At 42.3% G+C, this 17,239-nt stretch overlaps 1 protein-coding gene across 1 annotated transcript in view; it reads right to left on the bottom strand.

Annotated features, from left to right (window-relative positions):
• The window catches only part of UTP4 (UTP4, small subunit processome component), a 33,510-nt gene that overhangs the window by 11,558 nt on the left and 4,713 nt on the right, over positions 1–17,239 (bottom strand). The window contains exons 3-10 of the mRNA XM_021093876.1: positions 16,157–16,348; positions 15,162–15,246; positions 13,216–13,305; positions 9,588–9,799; positions 4,252–4,423; positions 3,784–3,875; positions 2,168–2,264; positions 1,379–1,443 (exon numbers count right to left, since the gene is read on the bottom strand). Of these exons, the coding sequence (XP_020949535.1) occupies positions 1,379–1,443; positions 2,168–2,264; positions 3,784–3,875; positions 4,252–4,423; positions 9,588–9,799; positions 13,216–13,305; positions 15,162–15,246; positions 16,157–16,348 (1,005 nt within the window). The remainder of the gene's footprint in view (positions 1–1,378; positions 1,444–2,167; positions 2,265–3,783; positions 3,876–4,251; positions 4,424–9,587; positions 9,800–13,215; positions 13,306–15,161; positions 15,247–16,156; positions 16,349–17,239) is intronic.

Raw genomic sequence — 17,239 nt, forward strand, 5'->3', positions numbered from 1 at the left:
GGCCAAGGCTCAAATCTGGGTCCTCATGGCTGCCAGTCAGATTTGTTTCTGCTGAGACATGACAGGAACTCCATCATCTGAATCCTTTATAGTAAGACTATTCACAAATATTTGTGTAATTAAAGATTTTTTAAAAAGAAGATAGAAAGCTGTTTGTGTAGTATATTCCCATTACTGTAAAAAAAAGGATATGTACATTTGCACACATGGTGGAAAATTTTTCTGAAAGAATATTTAAGAAACTATTGATGGAGTTTCCGTTGTGGCTCAGTGGAAACAATCCGACTAGGAACCATGAGGTTGCATGTTTGATCCCTGGCCTTACTCAGTGGGTTAAGGATCTAGCGTTGCCATGAGCTGTGGTGTAGGTCGCAGCGGCTTGGATCCTGCATTGCTATGACTGTGGCATAGGCTGGCAGCTGTAGCTCTGATTCGACCCCTAGCCTGGGAACCTCCATGTGCTGCAGGTACGGCCCTACAAAAAAAGGAAAGAAAGAAACTATTGGCAGTGATCATCTCGGGGAGTAAGTGGGTAAGAAGGAGGTTCATTATGCATTGGATACTCTTGTATTATTTGAATTTTTAAAAAATATGCATGTTAATTTCACAATAGTACCAAAAGAAGAAAAACTAATTTTTTTTTTTTGAGTTTTTGCCATTTCTTGGGCCGCTTCCACAGCATATGGAGGTTCCCAGGCTAGGGGTCAAATCGGAGCTGTGGCCGCCGGCCTACACCAGAGCCACAGCAACACAGGATCCGAGCCATATCTGCAACCTACACCACAGCTCACGGCAACGCTGGATCCTTAACCCACTGAGCAAGGCCAGGGATCGAACCCGCAACCTCATGGTTCTTAGTCGGATTCGTTAACCACTGAGCCATGACGGGAACTCCAAAAACTAGTTTCTTGTATTAATTCTCCATGTCTGACTTATAATCACAGGAAACCCAGTTCTGTTGACATAATTCTTCATTCAAATAATTTTATAGACTTTATAATTGTTTTTTTCTTGGCCGCACCCACTCCACAGCAGTGACGATGCCAGATCCTTAACCTGCTAAGCCATCAAGGATTTTACACAGTTTATGATGTCAACTTAGAAACCTCAAATTCAGAGTAACAAAAATGTTCTGGGAGTTCCTATTGTGGTACAGAGGGTTAAGGAATCGGCGTTGTCTCTGGGGCAGTTCGGGTTTGATTCCCCAGCCCAGTGCGGTGGGTTAAGGATCCCTCATTTCTGCAGCTATGACACAGGTCAGAGCTGTGACTTGGATTCGACCTCTGGCCTAGGGATTTCCATATGCCACAGGTTTGGCCATTAAAAAAAAAAAAAAAGTTCTGGATTTCAGAGACTGAACACAGTTAAGCTTCCTTACCTTTGTCTTGAGGTGAAGTAGATGATCTGCATTTTTAGAGAGTGGAAGGGTATCCCCATGCTTTCCTGGAACAAGAAATATCCTTGAGGTTTTTCTTCCCAAAGAAATGTTATTCATACATCTTTTTTCTTCTAAAAACTCATCCCTGGGTAGAAAGATCCCTACAGGTGGGAAATCAGAAAAATGTCTGCCTTGGTAAGCCTCTCTTTGGGTGCCCCGGGTACGGCGTTGAGCACACGACTATTTCTCTGAGGCTGCACCCCACAGCCAGGCATGCAAGGTGAGGGGAAGTGGAGTTCATGTGGCCTAAACTTCAACTTCATTTGCTCATTTTGGAGCCTAAAGCAAAAGCCACGAATCCACTATAAAACAATAGGACCCAAACACAGACATCATACCTAAGGAGATGAGGCTGGTATGATCAACTTGACCTTCTTTTTCATGCAGGCCCATCACCTCCTAACAGTCATTAAAATTTGTCATTTTTCAACATCCTGTTTCCCAGTCACGCCAAGGTGAACTCTGACTCCACTACTTACGCCTCTAACACACCCTGCGAGGCACCGTACAGAATCAACAACCTCTCATAGATGATTCACTGTTCTGCTAATGATTTTAACACTCTGAGGAACTCCTCTGCTCTATCTACTAGGTGGGAAAACCCATAAGTTCCAAAGGACACAGAAAAATCTACTTCCGTCTTTTCATAAGTAGTGTTTCAATTGCGATTCTAATTTCTGGCTTCTCTTTCCAGTTTTCCTATTGGAAAAACACTCTTTTCCACCTTACCTGTTGCAACTGTGGATCCCAGTCGCCAAAGTTCCAAATGATGAGCAAACTGGAAGAGGAGAAGCTGCTTCTTTTTTGCACAGAAAACAAGACGTCGCTGTATTCAGGAATTGAAAAGACATAAACAAGCCAAGATCATTTACTGCCTCAGTTCTGGGTATAGCAGCAACACCTCAGAACATTTTTTACTGTTGAAATCCATTTACTTGATAAATATTTCCTAAGTACTAGCATGTGCCAGCCATTGTCCTAAGAACAAAGCGGTAAATAAAAACCTAGGTACTGCTCTCAAGCTTCCAATTTAAAGGGTTGACATAAAAATTAAATAGGCAGTTACACTAAGTGTGCAAAGCTTTTTGCCAAGCACGGTATATAGTCAAAAAAAAAAAAAAAAAAAAAAAAAAAAAAGAAAGAAAAAAGGTAGAAAAAGGATATTTAATTTAGCCCTATGGCAGTAACAAAGTTCATTAGTAAATACTCAGGCAAAAAAGGCAGGGCAGGACGTTCCAAGCAGAATGATGGCACATGAAATCGCTCAAAGGTAAAAGAGCCTTAGAAGGAATGAAAGCGTCTTTCAGAACTGCCAGACTCGGGGGATGGGGGGAGGGTACTGCAAGTGTGTGAGAGCAGAGGTGAGAGAGGACGTTCTTTCCCCCAGATCAAGACAGCTTTCCTGAGCCAAGGACTTAGGTCTTAACGCTCCAGGCAACAGGGACCAACCAAAGGCGTTTAAGCACAGAGTGAGGACTGAAGCTGCTTTTTGAACAGATCAATGGAGAACAGGCTAGAATGACACAAATGTAAATAAAAGGGGATCACTCACTAACAAGCTACTGGAAAGGAATTCAGATAAGAAAAGACGTTGAGCCAAATTAGGATCATGGCCGTGTAGACAAAGAGAAATGAGTAGATTCAAGAGATAATGAAGAGGTAGACTCAGTTAAGGTTTACAGGTTGAAAGGAGTATAAAAGCAGGTGGTGCGAAGAGTTTCTAGCTTGGAAAGATGACTACCTAGAAAGGAACACTGGAAGCCTGGATTTTCCTGCTTGCACCCAGAATAAAGGGGCCACACTTAAAAACAAATAAAATCCCCACAAACAACACCTATCTGGAAAAGGGAATGATTTCCCCAGAAACTGAATGCTGCTATAAAATCTCTTGGTCCCTGTAAATATCTTTGGCAGAAGCTTGTCTTAGGAACAGAGGGAGGAGTTCCCGTTGAGGCTCAGTGGTTAATGAACTCGACTAGTATCCATGAAAACTCAGGTTCGATTCCTGGCCTCACCCAGTGGGTTAAGGATCTGGCGTTGCCGTGGAGATGTGGTGTAGGTCCAGACATGGCTTGGATCCTGTGTTGCTATGGCCATGGTGTAGGCCAGCAGCTGCAGCTCCCATTGGACCCCTACCCTGAGAACTTCCATATTGCCTGAGTGCGGCCCTAAAAAGACAAAAAAACAAAACAAAACAAAACACAACACCCAAAAAACAAACAAAAAAAACCAGAGGGAATAATGAAGGAGGTAGGTAACAACAGAAGGCCTACAGTGTTGCCCGAGAGCAGTGAGATGTGCTGTCTTGTGGGACAGGTGGTGGAGGGTTAGAGGATGATACTTACATGGGGAAAAGTGATTTTTCGGAGAGCAGCATCATAATTCTTCACTTCCACCTTCTCCATGAGAGGGCGAATGACTAAGTGGGTGTCGGTGCCTGGAGCAGGACGGAGATGGGAGAAGGCATCAGAATCAGAAAAAGTCCTGGGAGTTCCCACTGTGGCTCAGCATTAATGAACCTGCCCAGGATCCATGATGACGCAGGTTCAGTCCCTGGCCTTGCTCAGTGGGTTAACGATCCGGCGTTGCCTTGAACTGTGGTGTAGGTCACAGATGTGGCTTGGATCCTGCATTGCTGTGGCTGTGGTATAGGCTGGCAGCTGCATCTCCCATTGGACCCCTATTCTGGGAACTTCCATATGCCCTGAGTGCGGCTCTAAAAAACAAAAAGAAAGAAAAAAGAAAAAGTCCCGCGTGAAAACAACCGCAGCTAGGCAGAGTAAAGAGGCAGCCTGGCCGAGAGTGAAACCCACCTCCAGAGATCAGTGCTGTGGGGCTGTGGGCCACAGCTCGCACATCATGAGTGTGATGCTGAAATGGCTTCGTCCGCACCCACTGCTTTTCACTGCTGCTGGAAGTCACAGAGACCAGCTGAAAATGGAACACTGTCCCCTCGGCCGTGCCCACCACGAAACTGTCTTCTTGCTGAGAAATTAAATTAAATGATTAGGGAGGTACATTTGAGCAAAACAGGGCCCAGTTTTAAAAGAATTCCCAGAGGTTTTCTGTCTAGGCAACTTAGGGGAAAACCTATGCCCAGAACTGGAAGGGAGTTTGCAGGGGTCTTTTCTGACGGGAAGCTAATGATTCCATCATGGGACCAAGCTCCACATAGGAAACAATGCGCCCCCTACTGGCAAAATCAACAGTAAATGCTTCAAACTCTTGGAGTACTTTCATAAAATACAAACTAGAACCCTCATACTATGCACAAAAATAAACTCAAAATGGCTTAAAGACTTAAACACAAGGCAAGATACCCAAAAACTCCTAAAAGAGAACATAGGCAAAACACTGTCTGATATCAACCCTACAAATATTTTCTTAGGTCAGACTTCCAAGGCAACTGAAATAGAAGCAAAAATAAACCAGTGGCACCTAATCAAACTGACAAGCTTTTGCACAGCAAAGGAAACCATTAAAAAAAAAAACAAAACAAAAACTATTTTCTCCATGGAATGGGAGAAAATAGTTTCAAACGATGCAACTGACAAGGACTTAATCTATAAAACATACAAACAAGTTATACAACTCAATAGCAAAAAAAACAACAATCAATTGAAAAATGTGCAAAAGATCTAAATAGACATTTCTCCAAAGATATACAGATGGCCAAGAGGCACATGAAAAAATGCTCAACATCACTAATTATTAAGAGAAACGCAAATCAAAACTACTATGAGGTACCACCTCACACCTGTCAGAATGGCCATCATTAACAAGTCAACAAATAACAAATGCTGGTGTGGAGAAAAGGATACCCTCCTGCACTGTTGGTGAAAATGTATACTGGTGCAATCAGTACAGAAAACAGTATGGAGGTACCTCAGAAAAGTAAATATAGAACTACCATATGACCCAGAAATCCCACTCTTGGGCATATATCCAGACAAAACATTCACTGAAAAAGATACACGCACCCCTATGTTCATAGCAGCGCTATTCACAATAGCCAAGACACGGAAGCAACCCAAATGTCCATCGACAGATGAATGGATTAAGATGTGGAATATATACACAATGGAATACTGCTCAGCCCTAAAAAAGAACAAAACAATGCCATTTGCAGCAACATGGATGGAACTAGAGACTCTGATACTAGGTGAAGTAAGTCAGAGGAGAAAGACAAATAACACATCACCTATATCTGGAATCTAATATATGGCACAAATGAACCTTTCCACAGAAAAGAAACTCATGGACTTGGAGAACAGACTTGTGGTTGCCAAGGGGGAGGCGGAGGGAGTGGGATGGACTGGGAGTCTGAGGTTAATAGATGCAAACTAATGCATTTGGACTGGAATGAGATCCTGCTGTATAGCACAGGGAACTATATCTAGTCACTTGTGATGGAACAGTATGAAGATAATGTGAGAAAAAGAATGTATATATATATATATATATATATATATATATATGTATGACTGGGTCACTTTGCTGTACAGTAGAAACAGACAGAACACTGTAAATCAACTAATGGAAAAAATAAAATCATAAAATTAAAAAACCAAAAAACAAACTAGACCTCATTACAACAGCAACAATACTGGGGAATGGGGCAGGGTGAGGGGTGGATTCACAAAACTGGTAGTCAGAAGACTGAAGTTTAGAAAACCTTGAAATTTACTGTCTTCTTTTTTTTTTGTCTTTTTGTCTTTGTTGTTATTGTTATTGTTGCTATTTCTTGGGCCGCTCCCGCGGCATATGGAGGTTCCCAGGCTAGGGGTCCAATCGGAGCTGTAGCCACCGGCCTACGCCAGAGCCACAGCAACGCGGGATCCGAGCCGCGTCTGCAACCTACACCACAGCTCACGGCAACGCCGGATCATTAACCCACTGAGCAAGGGCAGGGACCGAACTCGCAACCTCATGGTTCCTAGTCGGATTCGTTAACCACTGCGCCATGACGGGAACTCCTACTGTCTTCTTCTTAGAGGTGAAGAGAGGCTAAAGAAAGGAAATGGCCTGATTAATATACACAGTTCCCTGATCCCCAATTTAAGGCTCTCTCTTGCCAGTATGTTGAGCACCAGGATTTCTGTTAGTTTTAAAAGGTCTTACTATGTCTACAACTACTTTTTAAAATACATTTAAATCTCAAAATCATTTTCATTTTAATTCCTTTTTAAAAATACACATAGGAGGAGATCCCATCATGGCTCACTGGTTAATGAATCTGACTAGGAACCATGAGGTTGCAGGTTCGATCCCTGGCCTTGTTCAGTGGGTTAAGGATCCAGCGTTGCCGTGAGCTGTGGTGTAGGTTGCAGACGCAGCTCAGATCCCGCGTTGCTGTGGCTCTGGCGTAGGCTGGCGGCTACAGCTCCAATTCGACCCCCAGCCTTGGAACCTCCATATGCCGTGGGAAGCGGCCCTAGAAAAGGCAAACGGACCAAAAAATAAATAAATAAATAAAATATCTCAGAAGCTCTGGATGGTAACGGCTTGGCACACAGTGGTGGAGAAGGAAGGAAAGCATATCTGAAGGGCAGCACATAAGGCAGCCTCTCCCTCACTTCCTTTAAGGGTCCTATTTGAAAACCATGAGCTCAAGGCAAAAGTGGAGATTCTGAGCAGCTCAGGAACCCACATCCACTCAACAGTTCAACTCCCACTTACAGAGAGGAACTGGGAAGGCAAGTCTCTCTCACTGCACATTCTCTTTCCCTGAGGCGGAATCATAAAAAAATTGGAGCAAACAAAAGAAAAGGGCTTGCTTGCGGTGCAGCAGGAACTAAGCAAGAGAAAAGCAGACCTGGAAGGAGGTTGTGTGTGTGTGCGTCCTAACATAATCAGAGTGACTGCTTCACACTGAACAAAATCTCAGGACAGACCTCTATTTTTGTGTGTGTGTTTTGTCTTTTTAGGGCTGCACTAGCGGCATATGGAGGTTCCCAAGCTAGGGGTAGAATTGGAGCTATAGATGCCGGCTACACCACAGCCACAGCAACGTGGGATGTGAGCGGCATCTGCAAACCACACCACAGCTCACGGCAACGCCAGATCCTGAACACACCAAGCGGGGCCAGGTCTGGAACCAGCAAACTCGTGGTTACTAGTCGGGTTCGTTAACCACTGAGCCACGACGAGAACTCCAGGACTGGCCTCGAAATGAAGGCAAATGTTTTTCACAACTCCCCAAGGGAATCAGTACTCACCTACTTGATGGAGATGAAAGGCATTTAAGAAGATCAAAGGACTGGGTGTTTGCCACAAATGACTCTTTAGTCAATGAAAAACCATTAGAAAGAAATCTAAAAATAATCAGCTGTTCTGGCAAGAGAGTGTGGAGCAGAGCCTTGAAATTAGGATCAGTTTCAAAAGGGATGTGAAAATGGTAATGCCATACTCACTGTGCCAGACACTGTACTCAGCACTTTGGAAGCTCAACCCTTAGACCCTATGAGGCATGTATTACTAGCATCCTTGTTTTCAAAGAGGAAGAAATTGAGGCTTGGAAAGAAGTAACTTGCCCAACATATGTGGCTATTAAGTGACTCACTGGGATTCAAACCCAAGTCTGCCCAACTACAGAGTCTGCAGTAAACATTTTTGAGTACTGGAATATGTACAATTGCATTTTACAATTAAAAAAAAAGTTCAGGAGTTCCCGTTGTGGCGCAGTGGTTAACGAATCCGACTAGGAACCATGAGGTTGCGGGTTCGATCCCTGGCCTTGCTCAGTGGGTTAAGGATCCGGCATTGCTGTGAGCTGTGGTGTAGGTTGCAGATGCGGCTTGGATCCCGAGTTGCTGTGGCCCTGGCGTAGGCCGGTGGCTGCAGCTCCGATTAGACCCCTGGCCTGGGAACCTCCATATGCCGCAGGAGCGGCCCAAGAAATAGCAAAAAGACAAAAAAAAAAAAAAAAAAAAAGTTCACTGATTCTCAGGCACACATTTTTATTTTTTGACAGTGCCTGCAGCATGTGCAAATTCCCAAACCAAGGATCGAACCAGAGCCACAGCAGTGACAATGCCAGATCCTAAACTGCTAGACCGCAAGGGAACTCAATAATTAGCGTTTTTAATCTTCTCAGAGATATTCTATGTATACATTAACAAAACCAGATACACAAAGACTATCTAATATATAAACCTACTCCATCCTTCCTTAATACACCACTATACACACAATAGTACTATTCAGCTTTTTCCCCTTAACGATATACCCTGGAAATTGTTCCACAGCAATAAACATATATCTACTCTGATCTTTGAACAGATACATAATATTTAAATAATTACACTTTAAATGGTACTAAATTTAATAATTAAGTCTTACATCTAATAATTACAATAATTTTGGATCAAACTCTATTTTAAAAGGAGATTTCTTCCCGCTCTTTTAAACTTACATTTCTATTGTAGTTTATATGTGACATCAACATGTTTTATAAGGCTTTGGCACCAACAAAATATTCTCACAGAAAGCCTGTGAAACAGGATGGGAACATTTTACAGGCAAGAAAAGCAAACATGGGTGATCGCTACAGTAGACACTGGACCTCCACACTTAAGATAGCAAATAATGCTTAAACCAAGAAGGTAAAGAGTAAAAGGTCTAGGCCACAAACCTCAAATTCACTTCCCATGCCTCCCTGCTAGAACATTCATTAGAATTCACATTCCCAGAAGGGAAGAGGCACACATGGTCAACACAAATCTGCTTAAGCCTCTATTTAAACAGGAGAAAAATCAGTATTTTCAAAATCACTGTAAAGTTATCTTCTAATTTTCCAAGATAGGAAGCAGAAGAACAGTCATATAGGGAGAGGAAACAGGGCTTCTCAAGATTGTTTCAGGGTACCTGTGTCCTATCTACCATCAAGACTGGATTAACCAGGGATGGGGGAGTGGCTAAAAAAACCTCTCTGCTGACTCATCTTTTAGAGAACATTTTCGAACTGTTGGAGAATAAGAGAGTTCAGGAGAATCATGTGGGTTTTTTCAGATGCATTTTCCTAAACTCATCTTCCTCCAATATAACATTTAGGATTAGGGACCAATGTCTGTGGCTCATCACTGACACGGCCTTCTCTAGTCAACCTCCAGGTTATACAGGAACTGCTCCAAACAGGGCCCATACTCACATCAGATATGGCAATGGACTGCACATCAGCATTTGCGATGAGATGGTTCTTCACGAGTGTCCCAGTTGCTGAGTCCCAGAACTGCACCTTCCCAGCAGAGTCCACACTTATGACCGTGCCATCAGACAAGAAGGCCACGCCCCATATGATACACTTCCGCTTAGACACACCCATATACTGCCTATCCACAAGCATCTTATGAATAGCGCTCCCTGAAAAAAAAAGAAAAAGAAAAACCCACATTTGAAGGGTACTTACTTCTCCTTAGTCTTCAAAAGCTGCCTGTGGGAGGCATCAGTTAAGTCCGAGGCCTGAGCATAGAGCACAGCCGGCCAGTGAGCAGTGGTTACAGCGAACTCAGTTTGGGAACGCCACAACGATCACCTTAAGACAGAGGGTGGTGGTGGGGGTGGGCACACAAATGAAATTTTGAGGGGGGAGGTGAAACGGAAAAGGGACATTTGAGACTTTACTTAACAGCAGCCAGCTGGACACAAACATTACACTCTGCTTTTTTCCAAAACCCATGAGAAAGGGAGAGAAGACAACAGTGTCAAAATTTGGGGCAGTGGAAAGCAGACACTAAGTGGTAACTGACTTATTAGAACCCTAAACGTTAAGTCCCAAGTCAGCAGGAGGAAAAGCCAAGAAACCACCTGATTTATACCATGGAATCCCCAAAAGACTCAGGAGCTGGTGACGCCAGAAAATCTGGAAAACAGGTGAAAATGGCGCTAAAAGGAGGGATTGGTTGAGTAAATTTAAGAAATATGCAGCCCCCTCAGATCCCCACGCCATAATGAAGAGGCCTGGCAACTCCCCAAACTCCACCTCAAAGACTGGAGACTTAATCTCTGAGAGGGATGTCAGCACAACTGAGGGGGAGCGCACCACATGGGACATAGATTAAGTGAAAACTTACTAACTTAATACTGACAACACCAGCGTTCTTCTTCGAATGCTGATGGCCAGGCTTATTTTCACCAGGCAGAATGAAAACAGTTCTGGGAAATATGACCAGCACAAGAAAAAAGATCTAAAGAGCCTATCTTCAGGTTTCCCACACTAACAGTCCAGCCAGACCACTGTTCAATGAAGCTCAGGTGCAGTAAGCACTGCTCATGTGGTGATGACAGCAACCCCCAGACATGGGAGGAAAGCCTCAACGGCAGAGGCCCAGCAGATGAAAAAAGCAGGAGAAAAGTAAACAACCAGGGCATTCCCACTAGGGTCCAACGAGATTGGCAGCATCTTGAGAGTGTTGGGATGAAGGTTCAATCCCCGGTTCGACACATTGAGTTAAGGATCCGGTGTTGCCGCAACTGTGGCTTGGATCTGATTCCTGGCCTGAGAATTCTGTATGTCTCAGGGCAGCCAAAAAAGAAAAAGAAAAAAAAGGAACCAGGCGGAAAAGAGCCAGGATGAAGAATATTTGACCAATATTATCATGAATAGTCTTATAGAAGACTTAATACATAATGAAACAAAAAGAGAATGCTACAAAGAAGAACACACAGGAAACAAAAAAGAACTCAGGAAACAGGTGGCAGAAATGAATACCTCAACAAAAGGACTGAAAAATAAAGATGCCAAACTCTTCCAGGAGGCAGAGTAAAAAGTTAGAGATGAAAAGTAATAGGGGGGAAAAATAAAAAAAGAAAATCAGAAGAGCCAATATTCAAACAATAAAATTTCAGAAAAGAGAAAATGGAGGGAGACTTATTTACAAAATAATTACAAGCGTTTTCTTCAGAACTGAAAAACATGGGTTTTTGGATTAAAAGAAACTAACTACCAAGTTGTTCAGTACAACTGACGTTAACAGATCCAGATGAGGAACATAATTATTAAACTTCAGAACAGGAAAGATAAAGGGAAGACCCTAAAAGCCCCTAGGAAACACAAACAAAAACCTTATACGGAGGATCTGTTCTCAGAAAGGTATCAGTGTTCCTAACAACACTAGAAGCAGGATGACAGTGGAACCATGGCTTCAATATTTTAAGGTAAAAGAATTTCCAGTCTACAATTCTTTCTCATAAACCCTTTCTCAAGATTCACCTAAGAAAGGAATAAATTGGGCAAGTGAATGAGAAGGCAACAGGGAACTCCACTTGTGAGAAAAGCGAAGAGGATCCCCACAATGATCGAAAAACCAGAGTAAAAGATCTCACAGTTGCGCAGCGAATCCAGAAACTGGCTCAATTAGGCTGGGGCAGGGCAGAAGGCTCTAGGAGAGAACTGGTCAACGAGATATGAGTGATAGAAGGGAAACCAGATGTGGCTGAACCTAAGTTATAAATGGAAGAATACGGGGATGAATTAGTAAAACAGCTCTCTCTCTCTTCAATCACACATGAGAGATAGACGGATAACACTACTAAAAAGCATACAGGAAAGGAAAAGAAATATTACTATGCAAGCAGTATCTATATAGCCTAAGAATAAAATCAGTGACTGCTAATCTGAATGAAGTCACAACATAACCATACTTGGAGGATCAGGAGGAAGTGGTTGTGTGGGAGACAAAGTGCAGGGGAAGAGGATTACACACTGGAAGTCAATAAATAATTGGTTACAACTGAAAAAATCAAACATTAGAAGTATGTTATGGCAGTCTGTTAGAGATAAATACTAAAAGAATCAGCTAAGAGTTGCAGGTGGTTGCATTTGAGGAGTGGGAGAAGGGATACAGGGGGACTCCTGCTTTTTTGAGACAAACTTTAAGGAATTCTTTGACTATATGCATGTATAATTGCTAACAATAAAAAAAACTTGCTTACGCACTAAGGGCAAAGAAAAAGGAGACATGCTTGTCCTGTGTTTCCTCTTATCTTAGAGGAACTGTGGCTTGGATCTTCTTATCTTAGAGAAGAGGAAACACAGAGCCACCTAACAAGTTGAAGTCAGTCTCATCACTGAAGGAATCCATCAGCCAAGTCTCTAGGCCAAGAACAGAGGGAGTATGTTGTTTTCTGCCTTTCTGATCTTGTCTACCAACTATGTTACCAAGATCTTATGTTCTTGGTAACATAAGACAGACACCCCCATGGAGTTCCCGTTGTGGCTCCGTGATAAACCTGACTAGTATCCATGAAAATGCAGGTTTGATCCCTGGCCTCACTCAGTGGCTTAAGCAGCTGGCGTGTGTGAGATGTGGTGGAGGTTGCACACACAGCTCAGATCCTGCGTGGCTGTGGCGTAGGCCGGCAGCTGCAGCTTGGATTTGACCCCTAGCCTGGGAACTTGTACATCCCGCAAATGCGGCACTAAAAAGCCCCCCACCCACCACCCCACCCCCCGCCCTAAAAAGAAAAAAAGACAGACACCGGCTTCTACTGCAAACTGGTATATATAAATAGGTATTCTACTGATTATTGATAGTAAATATCTTACTGGTTGAGGGCAAATTTTAGTGTGAATTCTTATGATGAAAACTATTGCATGCCAGTGAAGAATCAAGATTCCTCTAAAAGCAGTGGCAGTAATCTGAGAGGTGAAATTTATGGTGACATCTCAGAAAGTTAGTAAGAAGTTAGGCACCAGAGGTCATGATAAGGGCTCATGCTTTTGGGAACCCGAACTGTGACAAGACCCACATCCCAAGTGAACTGAGAAAAAGAGTCACCTGATTTGACATCAAACACACTAATGTAGTCTATGGAACCAGCTGCAATGTGGGTACCAGACGGATGCCAGCTGAGACTCAGGATTCGACCTGGGAAGATGCACAACAAAAGAGAATGTGACATACACACAAATATACAACAAAGGGTAACTGAGTTCTCCTTCCACAAAGACCTATACGGTTAGCGTTCTACAATCTTAGCTCTCATCTATGCACTCTTGTGAAGAATTGTTTTATAGCAGGCGAGGAACAACTGTGCCCTGGAACGCACAATGATATATCTGATACTTATTTTATTTTATTTTTTTGCAGTGCCCCCGGCATATGGAAGTTCCCAGACCAGGGACAGAACCTGAGCCACAGCTGTAACCAGAGCCACAGCAGTGACACCACCAGATTCTTAACCCGATAAGCCACAAGAGAACTCCCATACTTACTTTTAATAATGGATAAATGATTGATGGGAATGTAAATAAGCACAATTTTTTGAGGCTGATCAGGTAATAACCTAACATTTAAATGTGCATATTTGGCCTAGTAATTACACTGGGAATTTAACCAAAGAGAAATACTTACAGGAGTGTCCAAATGTATGTAAGAATTTTATTACAGAATTGGCTGTAGCAGGAAAAAAAATTAATATCCATCAATAGGAGTTTGGTTAAATAAATTATGGAATATCATAAAATGGAATGCCATGCAGTCTGGCATGACGGATGCAGAATGATGTCTGTGATATATTAAATAAAAAAATAAGCTGAAAAGCAACTGAAAGCACTCCTGTGAATGTACTTGTCTATTTGAATGTACAAAAAAGTCTAGATTAGTTCCAAAATGTTGCCTACAGAGTGAAATGAAATACATATTTTCTGCTTCACACTTGGCTAATGACATGAAAATTTTACCAAATACTATATCACCTTTGTAATTAAAAAAGAACACCCAAAAGATATTAAAAGCAAACAATACAGGGATCTGGTTAGAAGAGGATAACAAAGAGAACACATGGACACTATTCTCTCGAAGAAGAGTCAGCAAACTATGGTCCAAAGGCCAAGTCAGGGTCACCACTTGTTTCTGTAAATGAAATTTTACCAGAGCACAACCATGTCCATTTGTTTAAGTATTACCCAGGGCTCTTTGGTGCTACAATGACAGAGCTGGCAGAGGTTAATCTGGCAAAGCCTACAATATTTTCTGGCTGGTGTCTTTACAAAAACAGTTTGTCAAACTCTCTTCTAGAAGTCAGTGACACTAGGTCCAGGTGGAACATGGGTAATTGTTTATAAAATTCCCCCATTCAACTTGAAGGGAATTAAGAACCATAGTTCCTAAAGGGGGAAAAAAAAAAAGAGGAGTTCCTGTAGTGGCACAGTGGTTAACAAATCTGACTAGGAACCATGAGGTCGCAGGTTCGATCTCTAGCCTTGCTCAGTGGGTTAAGGATACGGCGTTGCCGTGAGCTGTGGTGTAGGTTGCAGATGCGGCTCAGATCCCGCGTTGCTGTGGCTCTGGTGTAGGCCGGCGGCTACAGCTCCGATTGGACCCCTAGCCTGGGAACCTCCATATGCCTTGGGAGTGGCCCAAGAAATAGCTAAAAAGACAAAAAAAAAAAAACAAACAAACAAAAAAACCCAGTGCTGAGACTTAATGCACATTTGTTAAAACTTCACAAAAGTAAGTGAGAACTAACAAACTGACTTACATAGAAACATCTGCATTGCTAGTTTTCTATATTATTACTTAACCAGGCAATTGCAACTATGCTACACGATGGAGAGAACCTGAGCTGAGGATAGCTTCTAGCATATACCCTGTACTCAAAGAAAGTTAGCATACAGAGAAAACAGTGCCTGGACCCATGGGAAAATATCCCATCCCCAGTGGCACAGAAACATAACTTCTTGTTAAAGACCACTCACTGCCCCACCAAAAATGACCCTTACTTTTCTGCCGATCGAAATTTCTTTCAAATTGGATTTTGTCTGGGGTGATCTGAAATAGTTTCACAGATCCATCTTCACAGCCAACCTATTAAGGAAAAGAGGATAAAAAATAAGGAAAGCATTTAATAGAATATACATATTTACAAATATATACATTTACATGTGCAAATATATACATTTCCCCCAAAACTGCTTGCTCTCAAAGAGAAAACTACTCTTTTGTGAGAGAAAAGAAGTACTGGTAGTGTATTCCTGCAGCCTTCATGTCCCAGCCAGAAACCAGGCCAATGAGTGGCCCAATTCCTGAATAGGACATGGAGGAAAAATAGGATTCACAGCATAGCTCTGCTAGAGACCTACAATCTAAATAAAAGACCCATTAACCATGTAACTTAAATGGAGATATGTATTAAAAAATAGTACAAATCAAAAAAAAAAAATCATACTCATTATAGAAAACTAAATCTCTGAAAGTACCCTGTTAATGTTAAGAGATGGGGGAAAAAGTCTCAAGTCTGTGCTCAAAACATTTTTGAGAAACACTGAAGAAACATGGTTTCACAAGCTGACTTATAGATGGACCTCTCAGAACTTTCAATATGCTAACATGTGTTGCCAATCTACAGAAAGATTTAATTCAATGTATTTCTGAAACAAAATGTATCACAGAACCCAAAGCACAAGAAAACAGAAAGCAGTTTCTACATCTCCAATTCCAAAGAACACAGTTTGAAAAACAATGAACCAAACTGAAAACTCTGGTTTCATATACGAATAAACGAGGTCCAAAGTAGTAGCAGAAAGGATGCCAAAAGACAAGGGATTTTTAAATCCCCACTAACAATCCAATCTCATATCTTGAACTGGGTTGCTGGAATCCAGCTCAGACTGGAGTTGCTACATGCCATAATACTGCTTCCTATGAACATAGGGAAGAAAGCTGAAGTGGGCACAAGAAAAATCTTGGTTTGAATTACCAATAGTTGCTTACTGACCAAAAGTTGGGAGCCACTGGGGCTGGCAGCCATGCTCCAAATGGGTCCTCCAAAGGCATCCACAGCATACTTGACATTTAAGGCCTGCAAATCATACTCAATAATCTCTCCGTTGAGTCCGGCACTAAACAGCCGTTGTCCTTTTGCCCAGCACAGAGCTTCTGTAGCCCGAGACTCATGACCTGGGAAAAACTATAGAAACACCATAACCTCTCAATCCACCATGAAGTCATCAGCTCCTAGCACCTGAGTGGTCACAGGCAACAGGGTGAAAACCAAAATCCCTCCATAGAAATAACGACGGTGAGGTTTTACACCATGTGAAGATCCTATTACTGGCATTTTCTTTTTGTTCAAATTCACATTTTATTTATACAGTTGGTTTTGTTTCTTTTATTAGGACTTGTTCTGCAAAACTCTTTCAATCAATAAAATGTATCCAATTGTATTTGATGTATCTAACTTGTTAAAAAATATCACCTTAATTATCTTGAGTGATGACTTAGAAGGCATATACATGTCAAAAGTTATTAACATGTATACATTAAATAATACATTGTGTCAATTTCACCTGTTTAAAAAATTAAAAGGAATGCAGCTCATTTCAGCTTTTCATTCAAATCTCAGATTTCTAAGTGCTTTCTTAGAATTCCAAAAACATTCACAGAGGAGTTCCCGTCGTGGCTCAGTGGTTAACGAATGTGACTAGGAACCATGAGGTTTTGGGTTCAATCCCTGGTTTTGCTCAGTGGGTTAAGGATCCGGCATTGCTGTGAGCTGTGGTGTGGGTCCCAGGAGCGGCTCGAATCCTGCGTTGCTGTGGCTCTGGCGTAGGCCAGTGGCTATAGCTCCGAATCGACCCCTAGCCTGGGAAGCTCCATGTCTCGGGAGCAGCCCAAGAAATGGGAAAAGACCAAAAAAAAAAAAAAAATTCACTGAGGTACTTTATTCTCTCTCTCTTTTTTTAGGTCTGCAGATTCAGCATATGGAAGTGTCTAGGCTAGGAGTCGAATCAGAGCTACAGCTGCTGGCCTATGCCACAGCCATAGCAAGGAGGATCCCAAGCTATGTCTTCGACCTACA

The sequence above is a fragment of the Sus scrofa genome, chromosome 6 (genome assembly GCF_000003025.6).
Source record: "Sus scrofa isolate TJ Tabasco breed Duroc chromosome 6, Sscrofa11.1, whole genome shotgun sequence".
In the NCBI taxonomy this organism is placed as follows: Eukaryota; Metazoa; Chordata; class Mammalia; order Artiodactyla; family Suidae; genus Sus; species Sus scrofa.